A 27,484-nucleotide genomic window follows, 5' to 3' on the forward strand; every position below is an offset into this window, starting at 1 on the left:
AATAAGAGAATTTCATTTTTCTCGAAAAAAGAGGGTGGAAATTATGAAAAAAAATACTGATTACTGAAGTAAATATAATCTTTGCAGAGATTTTGATTTCTTTACTTTAATAATGACATTATTTTATATACTAAATAATAATATTTTAAGAGGGAAAAGGAAAATTTCACACATGGATCGCGTTTTCTCGTAAATTGGCAGGGGAACGCAGACAGTGAGAAATCCCGATTTTAACGAGCACATTTATGGACGGGTCCACCATCTATCCATTTTTGTTTCGTGTGAAAAGAATTCTCAGGGGGTTCGAGGTACCCCATGGAGACCAGTCAGGTCTTTCACAGATATGCCCGATACGTAAATATTTTGTGGATATAGGCGATATTAGAAAGCAATTTATTCGATCATCACACATTTTGTAGTATATAAAGTTAGTTTTATAGTTAGCTAAGTGTTAAATATAAAAATAAAAATGTTTTAAAAGTTATTATAATAACTTATAAGATTATTAATTAATCTAAATATTACTTTCTATCAAATAAATTTATGGAAAATAAACTTTTCCGTAAGTTCTATTTATACAAAATACTATCTATAATAAAAATTGTTTAATGAACTATTCAATATGCAATATAAAAAATGCAAGAGTTTATTGTAGCATAACAAAATTATGGCAATCATTTATTATTATTTGAAATGCGCGGTAAAAATAGAATTCTATATTAAATATGCAATTCATTAAGCTTGTAAATGTTAATTGCGCAATCTCTCTAACTATTAGTTTTGCAAATATCATGTTAAAAACACGAAACATCTTGTATCTCTTAATGCGGTCGGTATTGTACACAGACGCGTATGTGCGTTTTCTGAAACGGTGCACGCAAGGGACACAGCCGATCGATACCGACGCGAAAGGACGATGCCCGATTTCGATTTCCCTCCGAGACGCGGGGTTGCCCTAAGGGTTTAACACGTGCAATTATACAGGGCTGCAGATTTTTAGAAGCGGGGATGCAAAACGCACGCACATCAGCCGCACATGACTTTGATCGTTGGCCCAAAGCAAATTTATGCTACTACCAGCCTTAACTTATTTGCATTTATAAAGCAAATAAATTGAACCTTGCATTAATACATATCGATTATAAAAATGAGATAATTAAAGATAGACGAATTTAGCAAAAATTTAGACTGAAAATTATCTAATTTTTTAATCATTGAATGTTCATTTTATATTTAAGTTAATTTTATTTCTTAATTAATATCATAAAGTCAAAATCAATAAGTAAAAGTTTTAAATATACATATAAATTATATTATATTTAAAAGATAATTTCATAGAAAGATTTACTTATATTAGTATGCTTACATTTATTATACTCAAAATAAAAATAATATTATTATTAAAAGAATTAAAAATTATAATATTTAAGAAAAGAGTATTTTCAGTAGTATAAGTTATTAGGTTTTTGTAAATTTTTTAGTACCAAGCCAAAAATATTGAAAATAGAATTAAAAATGCAGTTATTATATTATAGTATCTTGACGTTTAATTTAAATTATTGCTATAAATAGAAATTTTTTAAGAACTTAATGCCTCAATCGCATGTTCGATAGTTATCATTGGATTAAAGGAGCTTTCCAGGAGCTTTATAGGAACATTTATTATTCCGACGTATTCGTAATCTGGGTTACTATGCAGTTTACTTTCTTTGAACGTAATCTTTAGTTTGCTCTCCTTTGCTTTAACTTATTTATACCGATAATATTAGTCTACTTTATTTAACAGTCAAACTCTAATTTAAGCGTATTTTATTATCGTTAACAGAATAGATACGCAGATTTGTTATATTTTCCGGGGCACCGAAATATCTCGGTTAGGCCCTGGCAGTCATCAATGAAGAGCCGGACATGAATTGGACATTCGAATGGTCATCACTGGGATTATTAATCATCCTTCTTCTGAGATGCGGTATTAATAATACAGATTTTAATTTTCGCATAAATGTAAAGAAATTCTACTATAAGAATATCGCAAGATTCTACTATAAGAATAAATGACATGATCGAGGCTATATATTATTTTATATCATATTATATATATGTATATATTAAGGTAGTTATTAAAAATTATATCAAGATAAGAAAGCTAAGTTAGTAAAACGCAATCAAGTAACGGCTAATAAACGAGCAAAGGAAGATTAATTTTTTTTAAATTAAAATAATACACTACTCAACAAAATTAAAGAATCACCAGTTCTATTTTGCAAAAATAGGCAAACTTCAAGTTAGAATAATTTCGACTAAAATTATTGTATTGAGATGTTTGTATAACGGCATAAAACATTATAAGACCGTTTTTTTAAATTACTGATCTGAAAAGTAGAGATTTCAAGCTGCAAAATGTTTCTTTTTTTTAATCTTGATATAATCATTTTAGACGAAGTTATTCTATCTTAAAGTTTGTCTATTTTTGCAAAGTGGAACAGATGATCCTTTTAATTTTGTTGAATAGGTATATTCAAAACTAGTTTAAAAATTTACAAGGTCCATTTAAAGGTAAATATTATTCGTTAGACATTACGTATTCATAGTTTTTATCAGTTACAGTTAGAGTTAATTTTTAAAAATTCAGCTCTAATCGATGAATAATGCTAATAATAAGCTTGCATTTGTATAGTTAGATTATTATCGAATTGTTTGAAAATAATTATTTGATTACATAGCGTCTTTATTTATAATATTAAAAAAGATATTTGACGTAAAGTTGCTTTGCACAACTTCATATATAACGTAAGATTGAATAGACATTCGTGTTTACTGGTTTTAGGTATAACGAGATCGATGACAGACGCGAAGGAGCCGATACTATTAAAAGTCGTCGCTCCTCCGTCCCACACGGCTTTGTCCGGCGACGTAACCGTTTTTATTTTGGATTCGGCAGAAACGGAATCCTCTACGATATCCACAAATATCATGTCCACGAACGGTACAAATAGCGTAAGGAGAGACGAGAAAGAAACAATCGATCCAAAAAGAGACGAAGTTAACGCGGGTCACGAACCACTCGTGCTTAGGTATAGTATAAAAGTCATAAAACTTAACAAACATGCACGTTGTCGCAGCACTCTAAAATATTCAGCTGTTTTCATGCATCCTTAAATAAGCAAACATTAAAGTGAAATAATCATAGAAGATAATTAAGAACGTCTGTAGTTGTAAAACCATTTATGTAGTTGTAAAATCATAAATATTTCCAATTTTAGTTTATGATTGTATTTTCAATTCCGGTAAACGAATTGGCGTGCAGAGTACTAAAAAAGTATTTTCTAATTTGCACATGAATATCATTAAGCAACAAGATCCGTTTTAAAAATATAGGATTTTTTTATTATTTAATTTATTTTTCATCAATCTAATTATTCTACTAATGTAATTATTTTCACAAATATTTTATTTTATTCTGATATAAATAAGTGGTTAATTATAAATAGACAATAATAAACTTATTATTCCTATGTCGAATTCCAGAAAGTAGTGAAATTAATTTATTATTATCGACATGATATCGTAAATGAACAATTGTATTTATATCGCACTTCGATTCGCGTATTAATTTTAGAATATTGTACGTCGATGGCCTCACATCGGAATTGATTGGTGATTTCCCTCTGGATATCTTGCCGCATAAGGGTGAGAATATTTCTGTGATAATACCTTGTGGTGTCTTCTCGCGTGGCGGAATTTATACACTACGACTTCAGTACAAGTTCTCAACCGTGGCTGCCAGACATAACACTGCCATTGCTGGGCTGCCTGAAATTGAGGTAGATGTACTATTTTTATTATCAAAATTGCATGTATTGCAATATCTTATCAGAAACATTAATTAATTAAATATATATACAATTATAATAATTTTAACAATAATTGCATGATCTGTTACATATTTTTAAAAATATTGATTATTTTTAGCAGTTACGTTATAAAAATATATTATAAAAACTTTCTGTAGCAGAAATTAAAGAGATTGCAAAACCAATAAAATTAATTAAAATGAATCAAAATAAAGTTCTAGACACATCGATAAAAAAAGTAAAATTATTTTCTTTGAGATTTCGCTTCATGTACTTTTTCGGGGACACAAAAGAATTTCAATGAACGTTGCATTTATAATATTAATATTCCATTCGAAAAAGTAGTGCTATCTAACTGGAATGTAAAACGCATCTAGATGAGCAGTGCCTTAGACGTAAAGTGGCCAACCCCTTCTCTGCTTTTGGAATCCCAACACTTTGGTACATATCCTAACAAGTCCGTAATAGCTACTATAAAGTACAATGGAATCTCGTGTGTACCTGCCAACGGTGTTCCTGTGGCAGCTTATATTTTGCAACTCATATATTGCGGTACAACCGCGGCCGCCTGCGATCCACAGAACAACGGTCGCATGCAAGTAAGCGTTATATTTAGTAAAGGGAGTGTCATATAAAACGCGCGAGAACGTTGCGAAATCCAATCTCTTACGTTCCTCGAACTTGCCTAGGTGCTCTATTACGAAGAAATAAATGGCTTCACCTCGCCAAAGATCGTCAAATTGAAATGTGAATTTTTTGGACTGGCCGGAAATTATGCGCTTAGATTAAAGGCCTCGGAAGTCAATCCATCCGCACCAACGACCAGCGCGTACATTAAGGTAATTAAATTTCCCTATTTAAATCATTGGAGCATAGTAATGTAAAGTAATATTAATTGAAGTAGAAGAACATCGCAGGATTAACGTGCGCAGTATCATGTGCTTATTGTGTCATAAATATAATTTACTGCAGGGTTGGGAGAGTTGATGTTTTTTTTAAAATTAAATTCAGTTAAAGTTAATGGCTTACAAAATTAATAAAATTAAGGTAAATGTTGAAGGAACAAAGGTTTCTTATTTAGGCAAAGGCTTCGGGAGGCCCGAACTTGAGCTGTAGCGCCATTGATTGATTGAAAATTAATATGATTCAGATATATAAGCGGAAATTAACAAAACCCAAAAACGATCCAATCGAAACGTTAATACTGTAGGCTACTGTGACTTTTATTATCGGGTCTCTAATCACAAAATCATCAGCTTCTTCTAAACTAATCCTCTCATGTATAAAATCTTATAAAAAAATATTGGCATTAAAAAAGATAAAGAAATTTAATTTAAAGATATTAATAAATTAAAGTTGAACCAGTGTAATTAAATTAAGTTAAAGATTGAAAAGTGCATTTAAAATTTAACTGGTTACTATTCAATCCTGTAAATATGTATGCATAAATTAAAATAATTATTTTATTTATATAAACTGCTTGTTTAATATAAGTACATACATGCATTTGAATTAATTATATACATATGTTGCATTCCTTTTACATTTGCAGGTGGAATGGTCCACCGAGTTTAGCTTCAACGTCCACGCGAGATCGATCTATCCCTGCGAGGGAACAGCAGGCATATCGGTTCTCTTTCAATATCCTACGTGTCGTCTTCAGGGTGATCGCGTGCGCGTCTACGGCCGTCTTCGGGCGGATGTGAGTTCTTTGGCGCCGCCGTCCGCCTTACACTACGTGGCGGAATTGAAGGCGGCGCCGGGCAAGCATTCGCTGAATTTCGACTGCGATCTCTTCACCGAAAAGTTCATCGAGTACTGCTTCGTTTACGTGAGCCAGGCAATTACTGGCGCGATGGCGGAAGTGAAGCTCGCATGTATACCGACCTTCCCGCTGCTGGGTGAGTGACACGCAAACGCTTAAAAGCCGGGTGCCTCCACTCCCGATAGATTTACCGCCTCGTAACTCACTTCGAGAGATCGCTACATGTAGATTTTATCCTTTCACAAGCCTCGCGATTGCTCACCATTTGATTGAGGTCAAAACAGATAAAATGTGATTGTTTTTAGAGAAGTAAAATTGAACTTTAAACAAAACAGTTAATTTAACGTATAATTATATTGTTAATGATAATTTAATTAAGAGATAAGTTAATTTAACTTAATGTATTGTTAATGATATTATTATGCTTCATTATTATACTTTGGCAAGCTTTCATTTGAGTTATCTTTTGATTCTGTTCAGTAATCGTTGAAGGATCTGTGGGTTCCGAAACGTACGACACTTTAGTTAGTTTTTTGTTTTATGTTCTCATTTTATTATAAAATTTAAGAATAATATTAAATCCATATAGCTCGATATAGACCGTTCATTTATTTCAATTATTTAATTATTAGTTTTTTTTAAAACAATTTTAAGAAATTAAACTTCTTGACAAATAATATCGATTGCAATCAAGCAGTGCTACTTAAATTCACACTTTTTAAGTAATTTTGAGTTATTACAAAGTGCTTGACTTTTAGGACACCCCATACAAATTTTCCTCCCTTCTCATTTCAATTATTAACGTAGAAAACGACGCGGCTGGTTGGGGTCCTTGGAGTGCGTGGAGCCCTTGCAGCAGCTCCTGTGTGGGTGGCGTTCGTAATCGATATCGATTTTGCGACACGCCACCCCCGAAATACGGAGCGAAATTCTGTCAGGTGAGTTTTAACAGTGCGATGCAAAATGCATGGCAATCAAACCCAAATAGTGACGCTTTGTTCAAAATAGGGAAGAGCGGTCGAGACGGAATCCTGTGGTGGTACCGGCAGGATCGATTTCCAAGAGGCGTGGAACACCGAGGGATGGGAGTGCCGACACGGAACGACATTAGCGGCCGCAAGACCGGAAGTCACGGCTCAGGTCGGCGTACAGTGTCGGTGTGGTTGTATTATCAATTTCGGAGATAAAGCCTTGAATAAGATATTGGCGGCAAATACGCAAGCTTGTCCCGGTCGTTCCTTCTGGCTCCTACAGGTAAATCTCGCAGGCGTGAAGATACATTATTTTTCGCAATTTAAATAATTTTATACTCGCTCAAAGAAAAAAATTATTAATCGCGAAAGAATAACTTTGTTAAAGTATTAAAAAATTTAGATGGACATGCAATAGCTTCTTAAAATCCAGAACTCGCATTATTGACAATCGATGAGGGTCAGTTCCGACGGTTTTTTTTGTAAGATACTAATGATGAAAAAATTATTTCAAATCTGTATATATGTAACTACATTTTTAAACGTTTCAGTAAAACCACGCTTCCCGTATAATAATTGATTCCAATTTATCCACAGGCAAAATCGGATTACATAATTCGACTGCATTTGGATCAAACGCAGTTTCCCTGCCCAGGGCAATATTTTCGCGCTCGCGATGGTGATTCGCTGAGCGCGGAACTCTTGACGGATATCGCGTTTGACAAGGGCGCATCCACAACAGGAACCATATTCTCCTCGGGTCAAAGCTTGTTGCTCGAGTTTTTTAGCGATGAGCACACTGCTTCGGGGGATTCCTGCGTGGGTGGTTTTTTGGGACACGCGAGCATGTTTCGTAAGCGTCATAACTATGCAAAATAAAACAAAATCTTAACATTTTTTTAAATATCTATAGTAACAGATATATTATTAAATGCAATTATTAAATGTAATTTATATGATTCATTTTTTTTAAAGAAAAACTATATGAGAACAAGACGTCGGTTTCACTCCCTTCGGAAACGAATTCTACTCTCACTGTTGAGCAATGGATCTTTTGGGGACCTGCACACCTAGCGACAGCATCCTTTTTGATACTCATATTCTTTATATCTATTTTTCTAGTACTGCAATTTGCACTAAAATATAGAAAGTACCATATTGCGGAGGACTTAGATACCTTGAGTGAGCATTCCGGTAAGTACTCGACATTTTGCGTAAGATTAACTATCTACTTGTTCTATTCATTATTAATATTAAAAATTTAATATCAATAGCAAGTTATTATTTTATAAAATAAAACCAATTGTGAAACTATGAATATTAATATTATTATAAAATTATATTAATATTGATATTAAAAGACCTATTAATTTTAATAATAAAGTAATTAATACATATTAAATAAGGACATATAAAAAAATTTTTTAAATGTGTGTTTAAAATTGATAAATTATTTAGGATGTAGCAATATGATGGCAGGCCGAGCGAAATCGATGTCTTCTACGACGTTAATTTCGGAAGTTGCATCTCTAGTGGGATTACCAAAGAAGTGCACACCAAGACTGTCGAAACGTAAAATAACACCTTGTGCGGTGGAGGACGGTTACGATAGTTCGGAAACTTTGGCGGAGTAAGTAACAATTTATTGCTTATATAATATTTAATATTAATAACTTGATGTGTATACGTATATTTTGATTTTTAATCTTTAATTCAATCGTATATTTAGATATTTTAATCTTATACTCTGAAAATTACACGATTTTGCTTTATTCATTCTACGAAAGAGCTATCGATCCATTGAATGTTTTATCGCGACCTATGTATCAGCGTTCTGCAGTTTATTAATTTTTGGTGTAACAGGTACGAAGACGAAACCAGTTTACCGACTAGCTCGACTACCTTGAAGTTTCGAGATAACGAAGAAAGCAGTACAGAAAGAAGCGTAATACCGAATAAATTGCACGTAGATGAACCACCGGCGACGGTGTCGGCTATTATGGCAATTGGTCAGCCGGAAATAAAGTATGCTCAACCAATCAAGTAAGTATATATAATTCTTGAAATGTTATATGGTATCCATGTCAATCAATATAATCTCTCAATATGTAATCGAGTGAACAGTTCAAAATAATTTATGCATTATTCACATTGCAGATTACGAACTCTCGGATCTGTTAGTTCTGCCAACAAGTCAACATCGGACAACACGATAAGATGTCAAAGCACAGCGAGTAGCCCGCATATTGCAAGACTTCATCGTTACACGTCTAATTCTTTGCAGTCTAAGGTGAAGAATTATGTATATTTTATTTTAAAAATCACACAAAAAAGTAAAAATTATAGCAAGAAACGAAACAAATTTTCTTCTCAACCTTTTAATTTTGATAACGCAGCAATGTTTTATTAATATGCCTAACTTTAATTAAATTAAGACAAATAAATTGACATCATAAAGAGACCTATATATATGTATAATGAAATATCTAAAATAATTATTTAAATGTGCCATATCAAACAAATCCTCTATTGTTATTCACAGAAAATTTAAGGAAAAGGTAAATTTACAATAATTTTAATTCAACATTTTACGTTACTGCCAGAAAGTTAGTTAATTTTAAGATAAAAAAAATGTTATTAGGATTCGTCAACGAGCAGTCCGTTATCGAACACATCCACACTCCGCAGCGGTAAAGAGACGAAGGATCGTCGAAATCGCGAGCGACTGTTACAAGGACCGGGTTCGGAGTTCAGCCTGACAAATCCGGAGACGGATATGGAGCTCGACTATTACGATTACAACGTTGCGAACGCGGGCGCCGCGCCGGGCTCGTACTTAGGTATGGATCCAGCTTTTCTCCTATGGATACCCCCGTTGTCGATGTCTGAGGATTCTCAAAGTCCGTCTGCGGATCGTCCGGATTGTTTTCAAGGCACGACGAGTTCGGCGTTGTATCGACTGTCGGAGAGCACCGAGGGCGCGACCCTGACCCCGACCGAGTATCGACGTATGCGACATCAGATCGCGTCTAGCGTCGAGGAAACTCGACCGAGTCTCGAGCAGCAACGCCAGGACTCGACGTCCTCGTCGTCGTCGAAAAACGACTCATCGTCAGGCGGTAGCGTTCTGTCCGAGGATAGCATCAGCGAAAGCAGAACTTCCAGGCTGAACGAACGCCTGCTTCCGATCCACCGGATCCTGGAGGACTCGAGGACTCGGGTCAGCGAGGAGTCTCTATGCAGTCAGCTTGCAATTGATAGGACACAATGCAACATTCCCAATCACCTTTACGGCATTAAATCTGATCTCTCCCAGGAACAGAACGCTTTGAAAAGCGGTCGGCAGGATAGCTATGTAAATATTGCCGATAGCGTTGTGGCCAAGTCAGACGATAAATCGGAGAAATTAAAGCAAACTTTCAAGAGGTATCCCGAAGATGCGGTTCCTCATCATGGTACCTCAAAGTCTTACGTGAATCAAAAGACAAAAGATGTTTCTCAGAACGACAAAAAGAATCGCTGCTTAAAAAATGAAAACACGTCCAAATTGTCTAGCAAATCGATGAGTTCGAAGGCTCAGGTAGTAGATGGCAAGGACAAAGCTCTTCAGAGTGCCAAGGACGATCCCACATCAGACATCATCCTGACGACAAATCTGAACGTGACGAGCGGTCCGTGCAAGTACCGAGACTTCACGCAGTTTACGCAACCACGTGAGACCAATAAACTCTCGGATTGTACTAATATTCCGATGATTGAGTTCTCAGGACCGCGGCTGAATTCACCAGCGACAGCACGGAGATTAACGACGGACAACTTAAACATCAGTTTGTCCAAGAAGGAGATTCAGAGCCCTGATTACGGAGTCGAGAGCGACATTAAGACGGAATCGCGCGACTCCTTTTACGATCTGATCCGTGAGAACGAGGACGGCATCAAGTTCGCAGACGATGACGACGAGTATATCGATAACAGAGCGAATTTGTGAAATTTATGTTGTAATTGCTACATATGGGAGCGCAATAAAAATTATTACTATTATAAGGCTGAAAATGTTATATCAATGTAGTAACATTTTGAGAGAATTTGTTGAGACACGTTTTGGCACATGGAAGGAAAAGTTCTGCTAAAATATTAAAAAATTTAGTTAGATGTGACAATTTGAAAATAATTTCGTTAGATTATCAAAATAAATTACAAAAATTATTCCAACAAAATTATTTTCAAACTTCTATCTAACTAAATTTTTAGATACTTTAACAAAATCGTTCATTGTATTATATTAGCGATTGCATGAATATATTTATACATATGTCTTAACATTTTCTACTATCTTCTTTCTGCTTTTTCATGCAGCGGAGTGACGTAATATTACGCTTTGCTGCAGCTTTCAATCATGAAAAATTATAGGTAACTCTGCAAACAATTATAATTCAACGATTTAAAAAATTATAGAACTGAATTAAAGTTTTAATTACAGTATATTCCCGACTCTATATATACATACATAATTTTTCTAACGCAAGAGAAAACAGAAAAGCGAATATAATTGCTGTAATCGCTATTTTTGTAAATATGTAGAATATTTTGTACGAAGTATGTAAATATGCTCCGTCCATTGCACCGACATGTAATTATTTCGAAAATTCGTAACTCTCGAATATCTCGCCATTGATATATTTCGCTATTTATTATCTTGTATATAATTATCTTGTATTTATTTAATCTAAACACCCATCCCAAACCATACTTTTATTCCTTGCTTGACTTTTGTGCACTGAAAGAAAGCTTCACTGTCACGAAAACTATAATATAAAGGAGACAAGTATACAAGTCTTGCATGTAGAACTAATACTATACATGGTTAGGAGAACTATTATAATTAACTATTATAATTAATCCAATAATAATTCTATACTTATAGTTGATTCAACTAAAAAGGTTACAATTTACTATTTTTAAAATTACTGTTACTAAAGTTCAATGGTTACGGCAACTACTACATAAAAGTTGCACAAACTTTATAGGAAGAATAAGATTAACTACAGCATTTTAGCTTTTTAAAGTTACTGCTACTAAAGTTGAATAGTTACAACTGTTACACCCAAGCCTCAGGATTCGTTATTTCGTAGGAAATTTATGAGATAAGGAGGAGGCTTTAGAAGAATGTAACACTATACTCTCTTGGGGTCGTCGTTCTGCGGTGCGACCCAAGAAACAGTTACGCACTTATCTTTTAAAGGGCTTGGAACTAGGTCAGTGTACCATATGGCTCACTATAACTCTATTCCGAGCCGTGCACCCATTGATCCTTTTAATTTAGGCCAACGAACTTAATCTTTCTAGCCTGGGATAGAGATCCAGTGCGATCTTTGGAGAATGGTTGGAAATGCGGGGAGGTCAAATTCAAGTTACTCTCTTTAATATAAGTTCATATTTAAAGTGTCTATTTATACATGAAGTTCGAGTAAATAGTATCAGAACTGTACATTACAAAAATGATATATATGTATGTATATGAGTTTATATATGCATGTATATATATTCTAATAATCTTAATTTTGTGTGTTTTTCTTTGTGTATTACAAAATTTTACGCTAGTATGTGTTTATCTCTAAGTATTTGGGTCAACTAATAGAAAAGAGGGGGAGGGGTGAGGCGTATAAGGGTAGATAATTGGAGAGGGACAAGTGCGAAAATAAGGACCGAAAAGGGATACCCAAAAATGAAGACTATTATTCTATGATCAAGGGAGCAAGAAGGGGCTATAACTGCTTAATCGAACTAATCGTCGATATGATGAACGAGGAGTGAAAAAGGTTTCGGAGAAGTGAAGAATCTGTGGCGAGAAAGATCTAACGGGAATGAAAACGAGTCAGGAGTGGGTAAGGGGTCTCTTTGAAGGAAATCCGAGAGTGAAATGACAAGAAAAAGGAGATACAGAAGGTTATCTGGGAAAGATAAGGGAGAAAATAATTAAAGCTGTTGATACTCAGATTAAAATAGAAAGACCTTCAATAAAAATATTTTTAAAGAAGAATTAAAATTACTATGATAATACTTTTTTTCAGAATATTGATAAGAATTTAATTTTTGGCTCCAGTTTTTACTTATATCAAATCTTTTATACAATATAAATTGATACGAAATTATATACAAGCATTCTAAGATCCAACTATATTAGATCGTTAAAAAATATTGTTTCATATTGACTGTGTTTTTCACATGACGATTATATAAGATTTATTATAATATTAATATTTAATAATCATTAAGGAGATGTAGGAGTGACCAAATTATTAATCATATAAAAATCTCCGAATTGATTAAACGAAATAGTTTGGAAAATAAAAGGGCTCAGAGCCAGTTAAGTAAAAGAAACATTAAAAATGATGGTTACTTACATATATACAAATAATATTTCTTACAAATTTAAATTCACACGTTTTGATTAAACGGAACCAAAAATTCTTTTTCAGAATTAAAGTAAACTAGTGAAACTACTGGAAAGTCTAAATAAAAATGATACAAAATCATGAATGAACAAAAATCGAAAAGATCACTATTAAGTTTTATTTTCTTGTAATATAGTCTTCATCAAATTATCATCAATCGTATAATCATAGGAAAAACTTATATCGGTATTAAAGGTAAGTAAATTTCATAAAATCAGAAAATTTATTATCTTGTCATATAATATATTGTCATTATATCATTTTAAAATATCTCCGCATATATTTTATGGCACTTATTAGTTTGAAATATTTTTATTAATTAACACAATTTACAAAAAAAATCTTAAAGAATTAGAAATTTGAATCTTATATTGTACCAATCTTTGCTTGACTAGTTATAAATCTTCTAAATCGACGTCCATACCTTGGGGGCGTTCGGCATATCAATAGCGTCAAATTTCATTAACTGTCCGATAATTAATCTGGTACTATAATGAACAAAATTAGTTGAATCTGAGTCGTTGATTTGAAACAGTCAACATGAAAGTACTCGACGTGTTCGGATTCCTCGGTATCCTCTGCATCAATTACGATCTATCTTGTACGTAAGACAATAAATTAAATTAAGTTAGAACTATGTATTTGCACAATTACGTATTTTTGAGTTAAACAATGTTTAGTTACGTATTTAATATTTTTAAAATAATTTTAATATTAAAATTCTATTTCTCTCTCGTTTCACATAAATCATTTTAATAGAAAATAACATTTAAATTAAATAATTTTATTTAATTTAAATATTTCTTGTTATATTTATATCAATTATAAATTATTTTATCTCTAATGTTTTCATAGACGTTTTTGCTTTATCGGCAATCAATGAGAATTTAGTGGATACATGGAAATGTAAGAAATTGGAACAGTCTTCGCCATTAATGCGTCTTACAAATTATCTCTTTTGTGATTATGATGGAACTGTTCAGCCGAATTATCCTAGAACAACTAAAGTCACAATGCACTTAATGCCGAAGTTAATAAATTTTGTAAGTATACAGAGTTTATGAAAATATTACAATACATAAATTAATAAATTAATTTAAAAAATGGAATAAAAATTATAATAAGCTAAATATTATCCTTCAAATATATATTTTATAGAATCTTTATAAACTTTTAATTTTTATTTCTTGATATTTTTTTAACAAAAAAAGCTTTACTATTGTCACTTAAAACATAAATTTTGATAAAAAATTAATTTTTCCTTAATATATGGTAGTTATTTAATATATTGCGATGTATACAAATTATTAAATAATTTTATTTACAGGAAGGAGAAGATAAACTATCTTTGCATAGCTGGATGTCACTTGTAAGAATATCATTTTTTTGACATTATATTTACATCCTTGTTTTAACACAATAAAATATTTGATATCTTAATACAATATTTCACAGTCTTGGACGGACTTACAACTTAATTGGACACCGAGCGATTATGACGGGATTAGTTTTATTCATGTACAAAGTTGGCGGATCTGGAATCCCCATCTATACGTCAATGATTCGTAAATTGACATTGCAAAATTAATCGTCCTTCCTATTTTAAGATAAATTTTGATAATTCTCTTAATTTTCTTTCTCTTGATAAGCAAAGAATAAGGTAATACAGAAATATTCTGTCATTAAACGTTTCATAGGACCGTAAATGTAAGAACACAACTAATGGAAATAAATACCTTTAATGATCTAGTAGGATTTTAAATACTTGTATAATTCTGTGTGAATTTACGTACTACGTATGCATCAGACCTTTAAACTGCGGGTCGAAATGATTTTTTGGTCTTGAAACGTAAACTTAACTAAAATATTGCAGTAATATTATGAATTAAATTCATTGCTCTGACGTATTTTAAAACAATTTTAATAACGTTGAATAATATTAAAATCCGTAAATAACGTAATCCTTATTACGAAAAATATAATTAATATTATCAATATATAACAAATATTACAAGTGATATTACTGCGATAGTTTAGTATAAAATTTGCGTTTCAAGACCGAAAAATTATTTCGGTGCGCAGTTTAAATAACTATTATACATACGTATATAAATTCACACAAAATTATACAAGCACTTACGATCCAACTACATCGATGGGCATTTAATTTTATTATATACATTTTAAAATCTTTAATCAGTTTTTTCGATTGTTTTAGCGGTGACATGTCGAGTGACGAATATAAATTACCTGTAACAGAATGCTTGCTCTTCAACTCGGGCTCTATCAGTTGCGTGCCCGCAGTAAAATATATTTCCAAATGCAATCCCGATTATACTTACTGGCCTTACGATAAACATCAATGTCGCGTCACGTTTCTTTTGTGGATGCATACAGGGGAAGAAGTCGATTTGCTAATAGATGGAAATGGGGTATGTGCTTTAGTTAAAAATCATTTAATTCCCTAATTATTTTTTCTTCAAGTACCATGCTGTCATCAACGTGTAGGCGCCTCCTTTTCATATATCTGTTCGCGTACACTAATAGTACAATATTTAAATACTAAATCTTATAAGACCGTAAATGTGAGAAACACAACCAATGAGAAATTGCCTTTAACGGTCGAGCTGGATCTTAGGTGCTATTATAATTTCGTGTGAATTTATATATTACGTATGTAGTCTTTGAAAACTAAGATCCAGCTCGACTAATAGTACATATGATACATATATAGGGATCTATATAGTTTAAACACTAATTCCGAACAGCAATTTTAGGTTATCATTACATTACATTAATCATCATCGCTATCATTACATTAATTGATTGTTAATTTCTATCTCTTCCAAGTAAATACTTTCTCTCTCTTTGTATGTGAATATTAATTTAATAACATTATGAAGAAACTACGCATTGCAAAAATCAAGTTAACACATCTATAATATTAAAAGAGATATCTCTATAACCAGGTTTTTAGTATTATATCTATGTCCTTTGTACAATACTTATCTACGTACAAAACATTACTATATTTTATTTAAAAAAAAAATAGAATATTTAATTACATTTAATGATTGCAAATATTTTTTTTGTAAAAACATGATGTTCTTTACAGATTTCTATGAGCGACTTCACGAATGATACAAAGTGGGATTTCAATTTTATAAGTTCAATGAGGGAAGTAAAAAAATTTAAGTGCTGTCCGAACGATACCTTCCCAAGAATCAATTATAACTTCTTATTGACGCGCCATCACGGGAAATATCATTTAACTGTTGTTGTACCTGCTATCGGTGAGTAATTACTCGCAAAAGTCGAAGCGCAGGAAATAATTAATACTAAACATGATACGTTTCTTTCCAGCTTTAATGTTACTCACTGTAATAGTGCTCTGCCTCGACTTAAAATCGGTTGAACGAATGGCGGTGGCAAGTGTGAATTTTATTTGTCATTTGCTTTGTATATACTTTTTGTTTTGGATTCTACCATTTAATCGTGTTAATACCCCCCATATATGTAAGTACCAAAATCTTAAATAACATTATTAAATTATAGAATATCCAACAAATATTTCCTAATTTATAATTTCAACAAGCTGTTTTTATAACGATGTTAAATTAATTAGAATCCGAATAATTTTTAATACATTTTCTGATTAATTGAGCACTCAGAGAGTAATGGATTACTTAAAAAGTATTATAGTTATGTTATTATTACTATAATTTAAAATATTTTTCTTTAATTTACTGAAAAAATATAAAATATACGATTATATATGTCAGCTAAAATTAAAATTATATTCAAAAATTGACAATACATCGTAAATGTCGAACAATAAATATTAATACATTAAAACCGATCTAAAAGACAGAGTTTAATTATATAACAAATTTTATGTAATAAATACGTAAATTATTAACAAATTCATATATTTTATGTTTTATTTTGTAGTGTTATTTTATCGCGAATCCTTGGCGTTGGCGACATTTGCGATGATACTGACGGCGGTGTTACGCAAACTAGAAGATATGAGCACTCAAATACCAAATTGGATTCTATTCACTACAACATTTGTTTTAAGTAACAAGGTTGGACATTTTCTAATTCTTAAAAACGACATGTCCAAGATGGCAGACAGAGATATAGAGACTGAAGGAAGCTCAGATGCTACAGAATCTGAAATAAACGTAAAGGAATCGTCTTGGAAATATTTTGCTGCTATTATTGACTGGTTATCTTTTTTCTGTGTGATTCTTACTTATATAATTATCTTGATTATTTTAATACCTGCGGATTAATCTGTGATAAATAATATTATTAGAATATTCTTCATAATATTCGCTATATCTTCAAATGTGTCATTTTGTTGCGTGTAATATCTTATATAATTATCTTAATTATTTTTTATCCACAAAAATTTAAATTTATAATGATGATTATTACGTCGAATAATTTTTGTTTATTTGCTTAATTTTTATTTATTCCCAATAATAATTAAGTATATCTTAATATGTTCATAAACTTATCCATTTTAAAGTATCGGATGTATAGAATGCTATATACCCGTTCGTATTAAATTGATGCATATATGCATCTAGATGTCTAATATATGAAATTACCTTTTTAAAAATAATTTAAAATAATTCTTCATTTTTCTAATATCGTTATCTTTAAATCATTGTAAAATAAAACAATTCAAGAATAAACAAAAAAAAAATGAATCTTACATTAGAAAAAATAATATTTACCGCAAAGACATCACCTGAGCACGATGTCTCTCCCAGACCTCCTCCTCTTAGAACTGGGTTATCATTTTCTCGCATAGTACACTCGCGAAAAACACTCGTGGATAATACGCTCATTGATGATACATTCACGGATAATACAATCGCGCGCGGACTAATAATTATTTGAATGACACGACGAACCGAGCGCGCGCGATTGCGGTTCGTTCATTTTCAATTAAATCAGCAACGAGGGTACATTAGCGTCCTCGTTATTAGATTTTAACACGAAGAGAATAATTTTTGCTAAATATGTAAAAATTTAGTTACAGACATAATTTAAATAGATCAAAAGAATTTTTAATACTTTGGAAGAATACTTATTTACGTGTATATCTCCTTGGAGTACTAAGCCCTCCCACTTTAGGGTTGTATCCATGACAGGAAAGATATATACAATATACAAAATTATTTATTACAATCAATTCATTTTTAAGAATAATAATTGAACTTATGTTAGTTTGTTACTGTTGCAAAACAAATTTAGAATAGATAGAAGAGATGAACCTTTTATAATTTATGATATCTGTATTATAAAATACAATATTTGTAAAATCTTTCTCGAATAAGTCACAAATTAATAAGAAAAAAGACATTATTTCTATTATTACTATTGTTAGCAAACATGTTCGATTTTTATGCGCTTATAATGAAGGATACATGAAAACGAGAAACTAATTAAATCATTTTTAATTACATAAACTGCATTACTTGTATGAGAATATGAATCGCGTTATTTGTATACTGATATCTGTTAATATTGCGTTAATTATCGTCATATATGTCTCGTAACTTCTTCTCATAAAATTCGTAAGAACTTTGATCTGAATTAATTAAATTATTATTAATTATGTTCACAAAACTGTCTTTATTTATTAATTATTATGTAACACTCAAGTATTGATTATATTTTTGGGGGCGTCTAATATATCAGTAGTTTCAAATTTCATGAGGCGTCTGATTGAACGCTACTACAACGAAGAGAATTAGTTATATCAGAGCCGTTGGCTCGTTCCGATCAAGATGAGAATACTTCAAGTGTTCGGGATTTTCGTAATCCTTTGGCATGGTCAATTTGGTACGTTAAATAATCTTTACTAAAACAATTATTATTACGTACATTTTTCTACGCGCGTTGAAAAAATACTTATTAAATTTTAATAAATATTTCTTTGAATAGTTCAAGCGAAATATTTACTTATGATAAATAGATATTTAGATAAATGAAATGATATATAGTTGAATCAAACTAATAATTCTTGTATCTAATAAATATGTGTTTATATTTATTAAATATTTCGCTAAGACTATTCAAAAAAATATTTATTAAAATTTAGTAAATTTTTTTCACAGTATACATTCAGTAATTTGTCAGTCAAGTGTTCTATGATATATTATATATTATTTAAAAATAATCTTTATATTATTGTAAAAGAGCATTCAAAAACACTCACACACAAAAACGAAAAGTAATATAAATTAAAATAATTTGATTTGGTAATAATAATTAAAGGTTAATGTAAATTTCTATATTTTTTTAGCTCTTAGGATAAAGGAGACAGAAGATGTTGTAACACGAGGGTGCAAAAAATTGGAAAATACAACGCCGCTGTTGCGTCTTAAAAAGGATCTGTTTTGTGATTATGATAGCACTGTCCGTCCAAATCATCATAAAATAGTTAGCAATATAACTCTCAGGCTAATGCCAAAAATGATGGAATTCGTAAGTGTATTACTATAGATTATATTATTACATAATTGTAAATAAATAATGTGCTAAGCGCATGTCATATATCATAATATAATATTTTGAGACAGCATGATATATTATAACCATATATTTAGTAGGAATTTCTTATTATTTAAATTATCATATCATATTTTAACAATCTTGTCGTATAGCTTTTATTTCTTTATATAAAACATGTTTTATATTGAAACATAAATTTTTGTTATTGTGTGTGTATAATTTCTTATTTTTATTAAACAATTAACAAATAATATATAACTATACTATAAGAAAAATTAATTAATTTTATTTATAGACTGAGGATGGTGTATTGACACTTCATAGCTGGATGTCGTTTGTAAGTCTAGAATATTTTCTTTAATATATTATATTTCTGTAAATTTTAATAAGTTATTTAATTAACAGTTTTGGACGGATACATTTTTAACTTGGACACCTAGTAATTATAATGGACTTACTTATACCCACGTGCAGCCCTACTATCTTTGGATGCCTGATATTAATGTCTACAATTCGTAAGTTAACTTTGTATGATAATTATTCATCACTAATATTAATAAAATTGAAGCAAAATGTAAAATATTGTCAAAAGAAGAATTGATGAATGAAGGAAACATTTGTAGAGATCTGATCAGCTATAAAGAAAATAATACATAAAGATTTAATTTATGTACCTCTTTTAAATTAGAAACATTCGTATCTAACTTAAAATTTGACTTTAAAATTTTTCTATTTTTTAAGATAAATTATTTACTTTAAGATAAACGGTTTAATTCTTATTTTAATATTAGCATTCAGTTATATGATATAAGTCCAATATATATAGAGTATTTCGATCATTTTTCGCGTACTTTTAGTGGCGATATGACGAATAACCATTACGAGACAATTTTTGATACGGAATGTTTGATCTTTAATAATGGTTCTGTCATTTGCGTGCCGCCTCTAAAAATTATGTCAAAATGTGATCCCGATTATACTTATTGGCCTTATGACCAACACACATGTCTCATCACACTTGGCTCATGGTCACATACGGGAGAAGAAATGGATGTTCATCTAGACGGAGATGGTGTACGTAAATTATTCAGTATGTTATATACTTGCAATGATCAATTTTTTTTTTATATATATTTTTCTTCAAATATTATCTTTGACGTATTACAAATTATGTACTGTAAAATTAATTTTGTGACATTTCGTACTAATACATTATTATGAAACTACTAGTAAAAATTACAATTATTAAATTATTTATTACTTTCCGTTTAAATTTAAAATTGAATTTTGATAATTCCGTGTGCAATTTTTGCCTTTATTCTTTATTACTTATTTATTTTTTATTTTAACTATATAAGTAAATATATATCTTTTATTATTTTATAGTATAAACAATATTTATATCTCTACATTTATTTTACAGGTTGACATGAACGGTTACGAAAATAATACAGAGTGGGACTTGAAACTTTTAAGCGCAGAAAAAATCGTTAAAAAGTATGAATGTTGTTCGAACGATACTTTTCCTAGAATTGATTACACATTTTTACTAACTCGACACCATAGCGTAAATTATGGAGCTTACATTACGCCAGCTATCGGTAAGCAATTGCTTGCAAAAGTAAATTTGCATGGAAAATTTAAATCATAAATACTTTTTTAGCTTTGATATTCCTCACCTTAACGGTGCTCTGGTTGGATTCAAGATCGGTTGAACGAACAGCAATGGCGAGTATAAATTTTATTTGTCACCTTATCTGCATATTCGATTTGTACTGGATGGTGCCATTCAATGGCGTTAATCCTCCTAATATAAGTGAGTATCAAAACCACACATAAAGACTATCATAATTATAAATAAAAAATATATCTTGAACTTGGAAGAGATATTTAAGTTTCGTAACGTTAATGATAAAATCTTTTTGTACCAGCAACGTTTTTTTAATATCCATTAAATATTGTATAAATATTATTTAATATAATGAAAAATAAAATAGATATTATAAGAAAAAAGAAAAAAAAATATATTATATAAAATATGATAAAATATATAAATTAGAATTATGTAATTTTAGAATCATATGATTAAAATTATCATAATTTAAGTTATAAATAACAAGTTATATTTTTTTGTTTACTCTGCAGTGTTATTATACCGTGATTCCTTGATATTAGCCACTTTTACGTTAATTCTGACAGCATTGTTACGTAAACTGCAAAACATGAGTATGGAAATACCAAGTTGTATATCTTCTACGACAATATTCATTTTGAGAAACAGAGTTGGACGATTCCTGGTCCTAAACGAGGAATCCAAGATAACAGATGGAGGTATAGTGACTGAAGACAATTCAGATTCTCCAAAGATCGAAATGAAGAAAGAATCCTGGAGACATTTCGCTGCTATTATTGAGTGGTTGTCATTCTTCTGTGTAATCCTCATTTATGTTATCATCATAATCACTCTTGTACCTTCAAAAGCTACGAATTAATTCATGGCATTATCAAAATATTTTCTGTCATGTTCAATGTCCTTTTAAACAATTTGTTGTGTTTACTCTTTTGTAAATAATTAAAATAAATAATTGTTTGCATTATTTTTAATTAAAATAGTATTTATTTATTAATTCCCTCTATGTTAACTCTCGTTTATCATATTTTTTATACGACTAACTTATATAATTTATAATATTTAATAATTTACATTTGTAATTATTAATTATAACTGTAAGTATATTTTAAAAAGTCTGGAAAAAAGTGTTATTTAAAATAAATAATGTATATAACATTTGTTAAAAATACTATATTAAAGAATCAATAAAATGGTCAATAAACATTATTAATATAAAAATAAGCTGGTTTTAAATTTGATTTTTTGAATAATTAAATTGTTTTTATTAATTATTCTTATCTGCTTGAAAATTTTCTATTTATCATACATTCAAATATTATTATTACAATTGTAATAATTGTAATTGTAATTATTAAAATTATCATAATTATGAAACAAATATTATATATGTATACATGCTACATCTTCTAGTATCAAGTTCAAAGTGAAGGAAATAAATAAAAAAAAAATAACAAAAAATTGATACAATTAATATAATGTTGCTTTCATCCAGAAAATTATTTGTCGTTTATTGTTAAAAAAAAATGAAATTATTCCTATTGTTGATAAGAGCTTGTTTCTAAGGGGGCGGTGTCTTCATGTTCTGCAGTTTTACGTTTCACTGGGCGTATGATTATCGGCAGTTCTGCTCTCACATAATGCTAAGCGATTCAGTCATTATTGTAGATTCATTCGTCGTATAGATATTCGAGATGGGTAGAAGCGGTTTCTTTTCCGTCTTCCTGTTCAGTCTCATTGCATGTACTGATGTGATAGCGGAAGACAGTTGTAAATCTAAAAACGTATCGCCCATGGTGCAATTGAAAAGACATCTTCTATGCGAATATGATGCCGATGTAAGACCGGTCCAGCATAATAATAACGTTACGCGTGTGAATTTCTATCTGAAGCCATCCTTCTTTGAATACGTAAGTAATAATGATAATAATAACATATTGGTAATGATAATATCCGTCAATGCCAAATATTAAAAAACGCGAAGTATCAATATTTCTTTTATGATTTTAAATAGACAAAAAAGTTTTAATTTAGATAAGACAAAATCAGAAAATCGAATTTAAAATTATAATTTATTTTTTAGACTCATGAAAGTGGACTCTTTGTGTTGCATACGTGGATGTCAATGGTTAGTCTACATAATTGCATGTAAATATTATATAATATATAATAGTATATCCGTATAAAAGTATTTAAAAATAAGTTTAAGAAAAAAAAGTTGGCAATATATCTGTCGATTATTCAGATGTTTAATTGATGAATAATTTTTGCATTTTTATTTTAATAATTATGATAACATATCATTGCCGTTATAATTATCAACCAAAGCAGATGCGTCTGTCGATATTTTTACGAATTTTTAACGCTAAATCATGAGAACCATTTCAAATTATTTAGATTATATTAAGTGTACAAATTAGTTCGGTCCGTTTTTTGTGTTCAGAAATGCATTTATTTCAAAACAAAATGAATGAACAGATTAATTAAAGTATTTGCCTGTTCTTGGGAACACTTTACATTCGTTTAATTAAAGTATTGTCCATCGCTGCGGCTATTACTTTTTCCCATCTCTCAGGCAATTTTCGAATTCCATCTCGAAAAAATGACTCGTCTTTGGAGGCGATCATCTTTTGGAAAACGGACCGAACTAATTTGTACTCCCAATATTTTGGTTTTTATTAAAAAAAAAAACTGTAAATCGAATTATCGACATGTAACTGAAATCCACTGCGGAAAAATGTTTATCCGTTTATATGCTATAATATATCTTAATTTTACGGAATCAACACCGTCATAATTTGACCTACATGACATCTATTTGCGTCGGAAATGTAAGATTCATAATATAATCTTTGTATCAGGAATTTATACATAAGTAAGTTATTTTAATTAATTTTATTACACTGATGGTGATATGGTCGAAACGTACGTAAGTTTTGTTTTTTAATAATAAGTATTAGCATTATTAAATGTAAATATTATTAGCAGAAATATCTTGCTTGGCTCCCCAATCTTTATATATATTTTTATAAGTTTAAATCTTATTCGTTGGGAGAAGTCTTTTAGTTTGCTTTATTTAAAAAAAAAAAAATATATATATATATGAATAATTAACATTTATTTTATAAATTTCTAAACGTAAGTTTAAGCTTGATATTAAATACTTTAATTGGACAGATATGGAATGATTCACATTTGACATGGGATCCTGCACAATACGACAACATCAAATGGATATCCGTAACAGGTTATCAAATTTGGATACCTGATGTTTTGATGCATAACGGGTAAGCAATGGGTATACTATATTCTCTTATTAATTGACATATCAATTTTTCCAATAATACGGAATATCAAAAGTTTAATTCGTTAATTTGCATAAATAAAAAAAGGTTTCTAGAATACAATATTTTTTCATAGATTAATTTAATAACATTATAAAGAAGTTACAAATTAAGTCTTAAAAGTGTGGCATTTTCCCTTGAATTACCTTAGAAAATATCTTGATGTTTCCTAACTTCTGCATTTAAATTGTGGAATGTTTAATATTAGATTTAAGCAGAATTTATAAAATTATTTATACGTTTAGACAATTTGGAGAAAGCTCACTGAATGATGGACTTTCAAAATGTTGGGTCTCGAGACAAGGAACAGTTAGATGGTTTGTGGCAGCAAAGTATACCTCGAGTTGTTTCACAGATCTAACATGGTGGCCATACAATATCTTGAATTGCACTATACAATTTGGATCGTGGTCACATTCTGGTGATGAGATCGAACTCATTTCCAACCAGAATTTGGTAATTTTTTCTTTTTCCATGAAAACAAATTTATTTTTATTATACCTTGCAAGCAATACCTTGTATATTAAGTGCATGAAACATTTAAATCTTTTAGTAATATTTTTACAATATCTACTTTTAATCTTCAATCTGCTAATTGAATAATTATACAGTCAAATATAGAAGTAAAGCACAGCGAGTGGAATTTAGAGAAAATTTATATATCAAAATGGGAAAATAGATACAAGTACAATTCGGATTCGGTCATCAAAATGCTTTCTTTTCACTTTATTCTGAGAAGTCATTCGGATATAATACGCATTGTATTTTTATCACCTGCTATAGGTACGTATAGTGTGTTTTACTTTACAAACTATCTTTATTTATCCAATGTATATGCGAAAACCAGCGATAACATTTTGTAAAAACAATATTTAATAATTTAAATTTCATATACACGTATTAATAGACAATAACTTAATTTTCAACAAGTAAATTAATTTTAATTGCTTTTTCTATTAATTTTAATATTTAAATTGAGTTTCACATAATGTTCACAGTACTAATGGTGATGACTCTGATGACACTGTGGTTAGAACCGAAATCCTTCGAGCGAATGGTGATTGCTAATCTCAATTTTATTTGTCATTTATTATGTATACAAGGCATGCATTGGGAAATACCAAAGACAGGCTTTAACGTTCCCAAAATGCGTAAGTATATTTAATAAGACAATAACTTAAAAAATTGCTATTTATAATATCATTCATCTTAAATCTACAATTCTCAACATCTTGCACCTAATATTTCAATATATTAATTTCTGTAAAATTAATTTACCCAATTATGTATTTAATTTGTAAACGTCTGGCATGACCGTTATAGCTTTATAGATATTTTTTTCTAATTTCATTACGTGTAATAAGAAAGAAATAAGAGGGGAAGGAAGGAAAACAATCTCAAATGTTCCTTATCTTAGTCTTCTTTTATGAGAGCTCTCTTGGGATAGCAACGTTCACTCTCATTATCACCAGTATCTTGCGGCATCTGCAAGAATTGACTACCGAGCCACCCATGTGGATCTCAACCGTCACGACATCCATTTTGCGCAGCCGAGTTGGACAGATTCTTTTAATTAGCATTCTAGATCCAGCCGTGACTGCCAAGATAGAAGCAGATGTGGACGATAATACCGACCTCGTGCAATCAAATTGCAAAAGATCACCATGGAAATATATTATAGTGCTCATAGGATGGTTAGCGTTCCTAAGCGTGTTTCTCGCTTATATTGTACTGTTGAGCATATGTTTCCCTACGTACTATACCACATAACACATTAATTCTCTCTCTAACATATGATGTAGATTTATTTTAAATGACATTGCTAAAGATATGTATCTGTTGTCAAGTGATACGATTATATAACAAGATAAATTAAAAAAAATATATGTAAGTTTATGTGTATAAAATATATTGGATGTACGGATAGACTGGATTCTGATATCAATGATAGTTTTCTATTTTCTTCTTATAAATACCTTTATTTTGTAAAACAAGTTTGCCTTAGACACTTATACTAACATCAGTTTTGCTTGTCAACAACAATGCCAATTAACTAAATTTATGTAACATAATTTACATATATCATAATAAATAGAGAAATCAGGAAATAGAAGTAGAATGAAAATAACTACCCGAAAAAATATTTAACTTTTATGGCGTTATGCCACGGTATAACCATACCCAGTAGCGACACTAGTCGGTTTGACCTTGACCAAATTTCAGTACGCATGTGTGAATTTGTACATTTAACAATATGGATGCATCCAGAGTACACGTATTACAGGCAACCTCAATTTACAGTTTCATGACGGGGTGGTGATTTCCAGCAAGGACGGAATCAGACACTGTGTAACACAGAGAATCGGTTCATCCTTGTTTAACATAGGCAAACAATAAGGATGTAATGATTCACTATGTTACACTGGGTCTACTTGTGTCGTAGCTGGAAAGCACCCCGTTCTTCGTGTGACTTTCGTTTCTTGAAATTAATAATAATAATAAATTGATCGTTATTTTACTAGAAAAGAGTGATATAATCATTATTAAAATGCTTACCTGATATTAATGTATTTTCTTCAGATTTATCACTCAAATTGAGAATGTTGCATATTTATTAAAATATTTTTTAAATTATATTTATACGTACATATGAAGACACAAATAATCTAATACCCGATATTGCACGTATATTACAAAATAAAAGAAATAAGAAGTAATGAGAAGACATGAAAAGGGATTAGAAGGTTCTTGTTCTTGTGTTATATTTCCGTGCATACGTTTTAATCGCAGCGCCGATACATTTAAAGTGTCGCTACTGGGTATGGTTATACTGTGGTTATGCCATAAAAGTTAAATATTCAAATGAGTCATTTTCAAATGATAGTTATGTATATATTTAAACTTTCAATATGATCTCGCTGAATTTTTCGA

General features: G+C 30.5%; 1 protein-coding gene across 1 annotated transcript; it reads left to right on the plus strand.

Moving 5' to 3' along the window:
* The first annotated feature begins 343 nt into the window (after nucleotides 1-343).
* gogo (thrombospondin-1 like protein golden goal) lies at nucleotides 344-26,323 on the plus strand. The gene is given in 36 exon segments (XM_018539802.1): nucleotides 344-354; nucleotides 847-1,017; nucleotides 2,805-3,074; nucleotides 3,620-3,824; nucleotides 4,232-4,453; nucleotides 4,544-4,693; nucleotides 5,407-5,755; nucleotides 6,427-6,557; nucleotides 6,628-6,873; nucleotides 7,188-7,443; nucleotides 7,566-7,784; nucleotides 8,049-8,220; nucleotides 8,454-8,633; nucleotides 8,748-8,880; nucleotides 9,232-10,585; nucleotides 13,937-14,088; nucleotides 14,373-14,414; nucleotides 14,501-14,610; nucleotides 15,264-15,477; nucleotides 16,161-16,338; nucleotides 16,409-16,561; nucleotides 16,997-17,346; nucleotides 19,388-19,552; nucleotides 19,875-19,916; nucleotides 19,985-20,094; nucleotides 20,437-20,653; nucleotides 21,003-21,180; nucleotides 21,243-21,395; nucleotides 21,725-21,910; nucleotides 22,974-23,119; nucleotides 23,293-23,337; nucleotides 24,387-24,496; nucleotides 24,799-25,009; nucleotides 25,165-25,336; nucleotides 25,552-25,704; nucleotides 25,971-26,323. Coding segments are annotated over 36 exon segments (7,509 nt in total).
* The last annotated feature ends 1,161 nt before the right edge of the window (nucleotides 26,324-27,484 follow it).

The sequence above is a fragment of the Cyphomyrmex costatus genome, unplaced genomic scaffold (assembly GCF_001594065.2).
Source record: "Cyphomyrmex costatus isolate MS0001 unplaced genomic scaffold, Ccosl1.0 scaffold223, whole genome shotgun sequence".
NCBI lineage: Eukaryota > Metazoa > Arthropoda > Insecta > Hymenoptera > Formicidae > Cyphomyrmex > Cyphomyrmex costatus.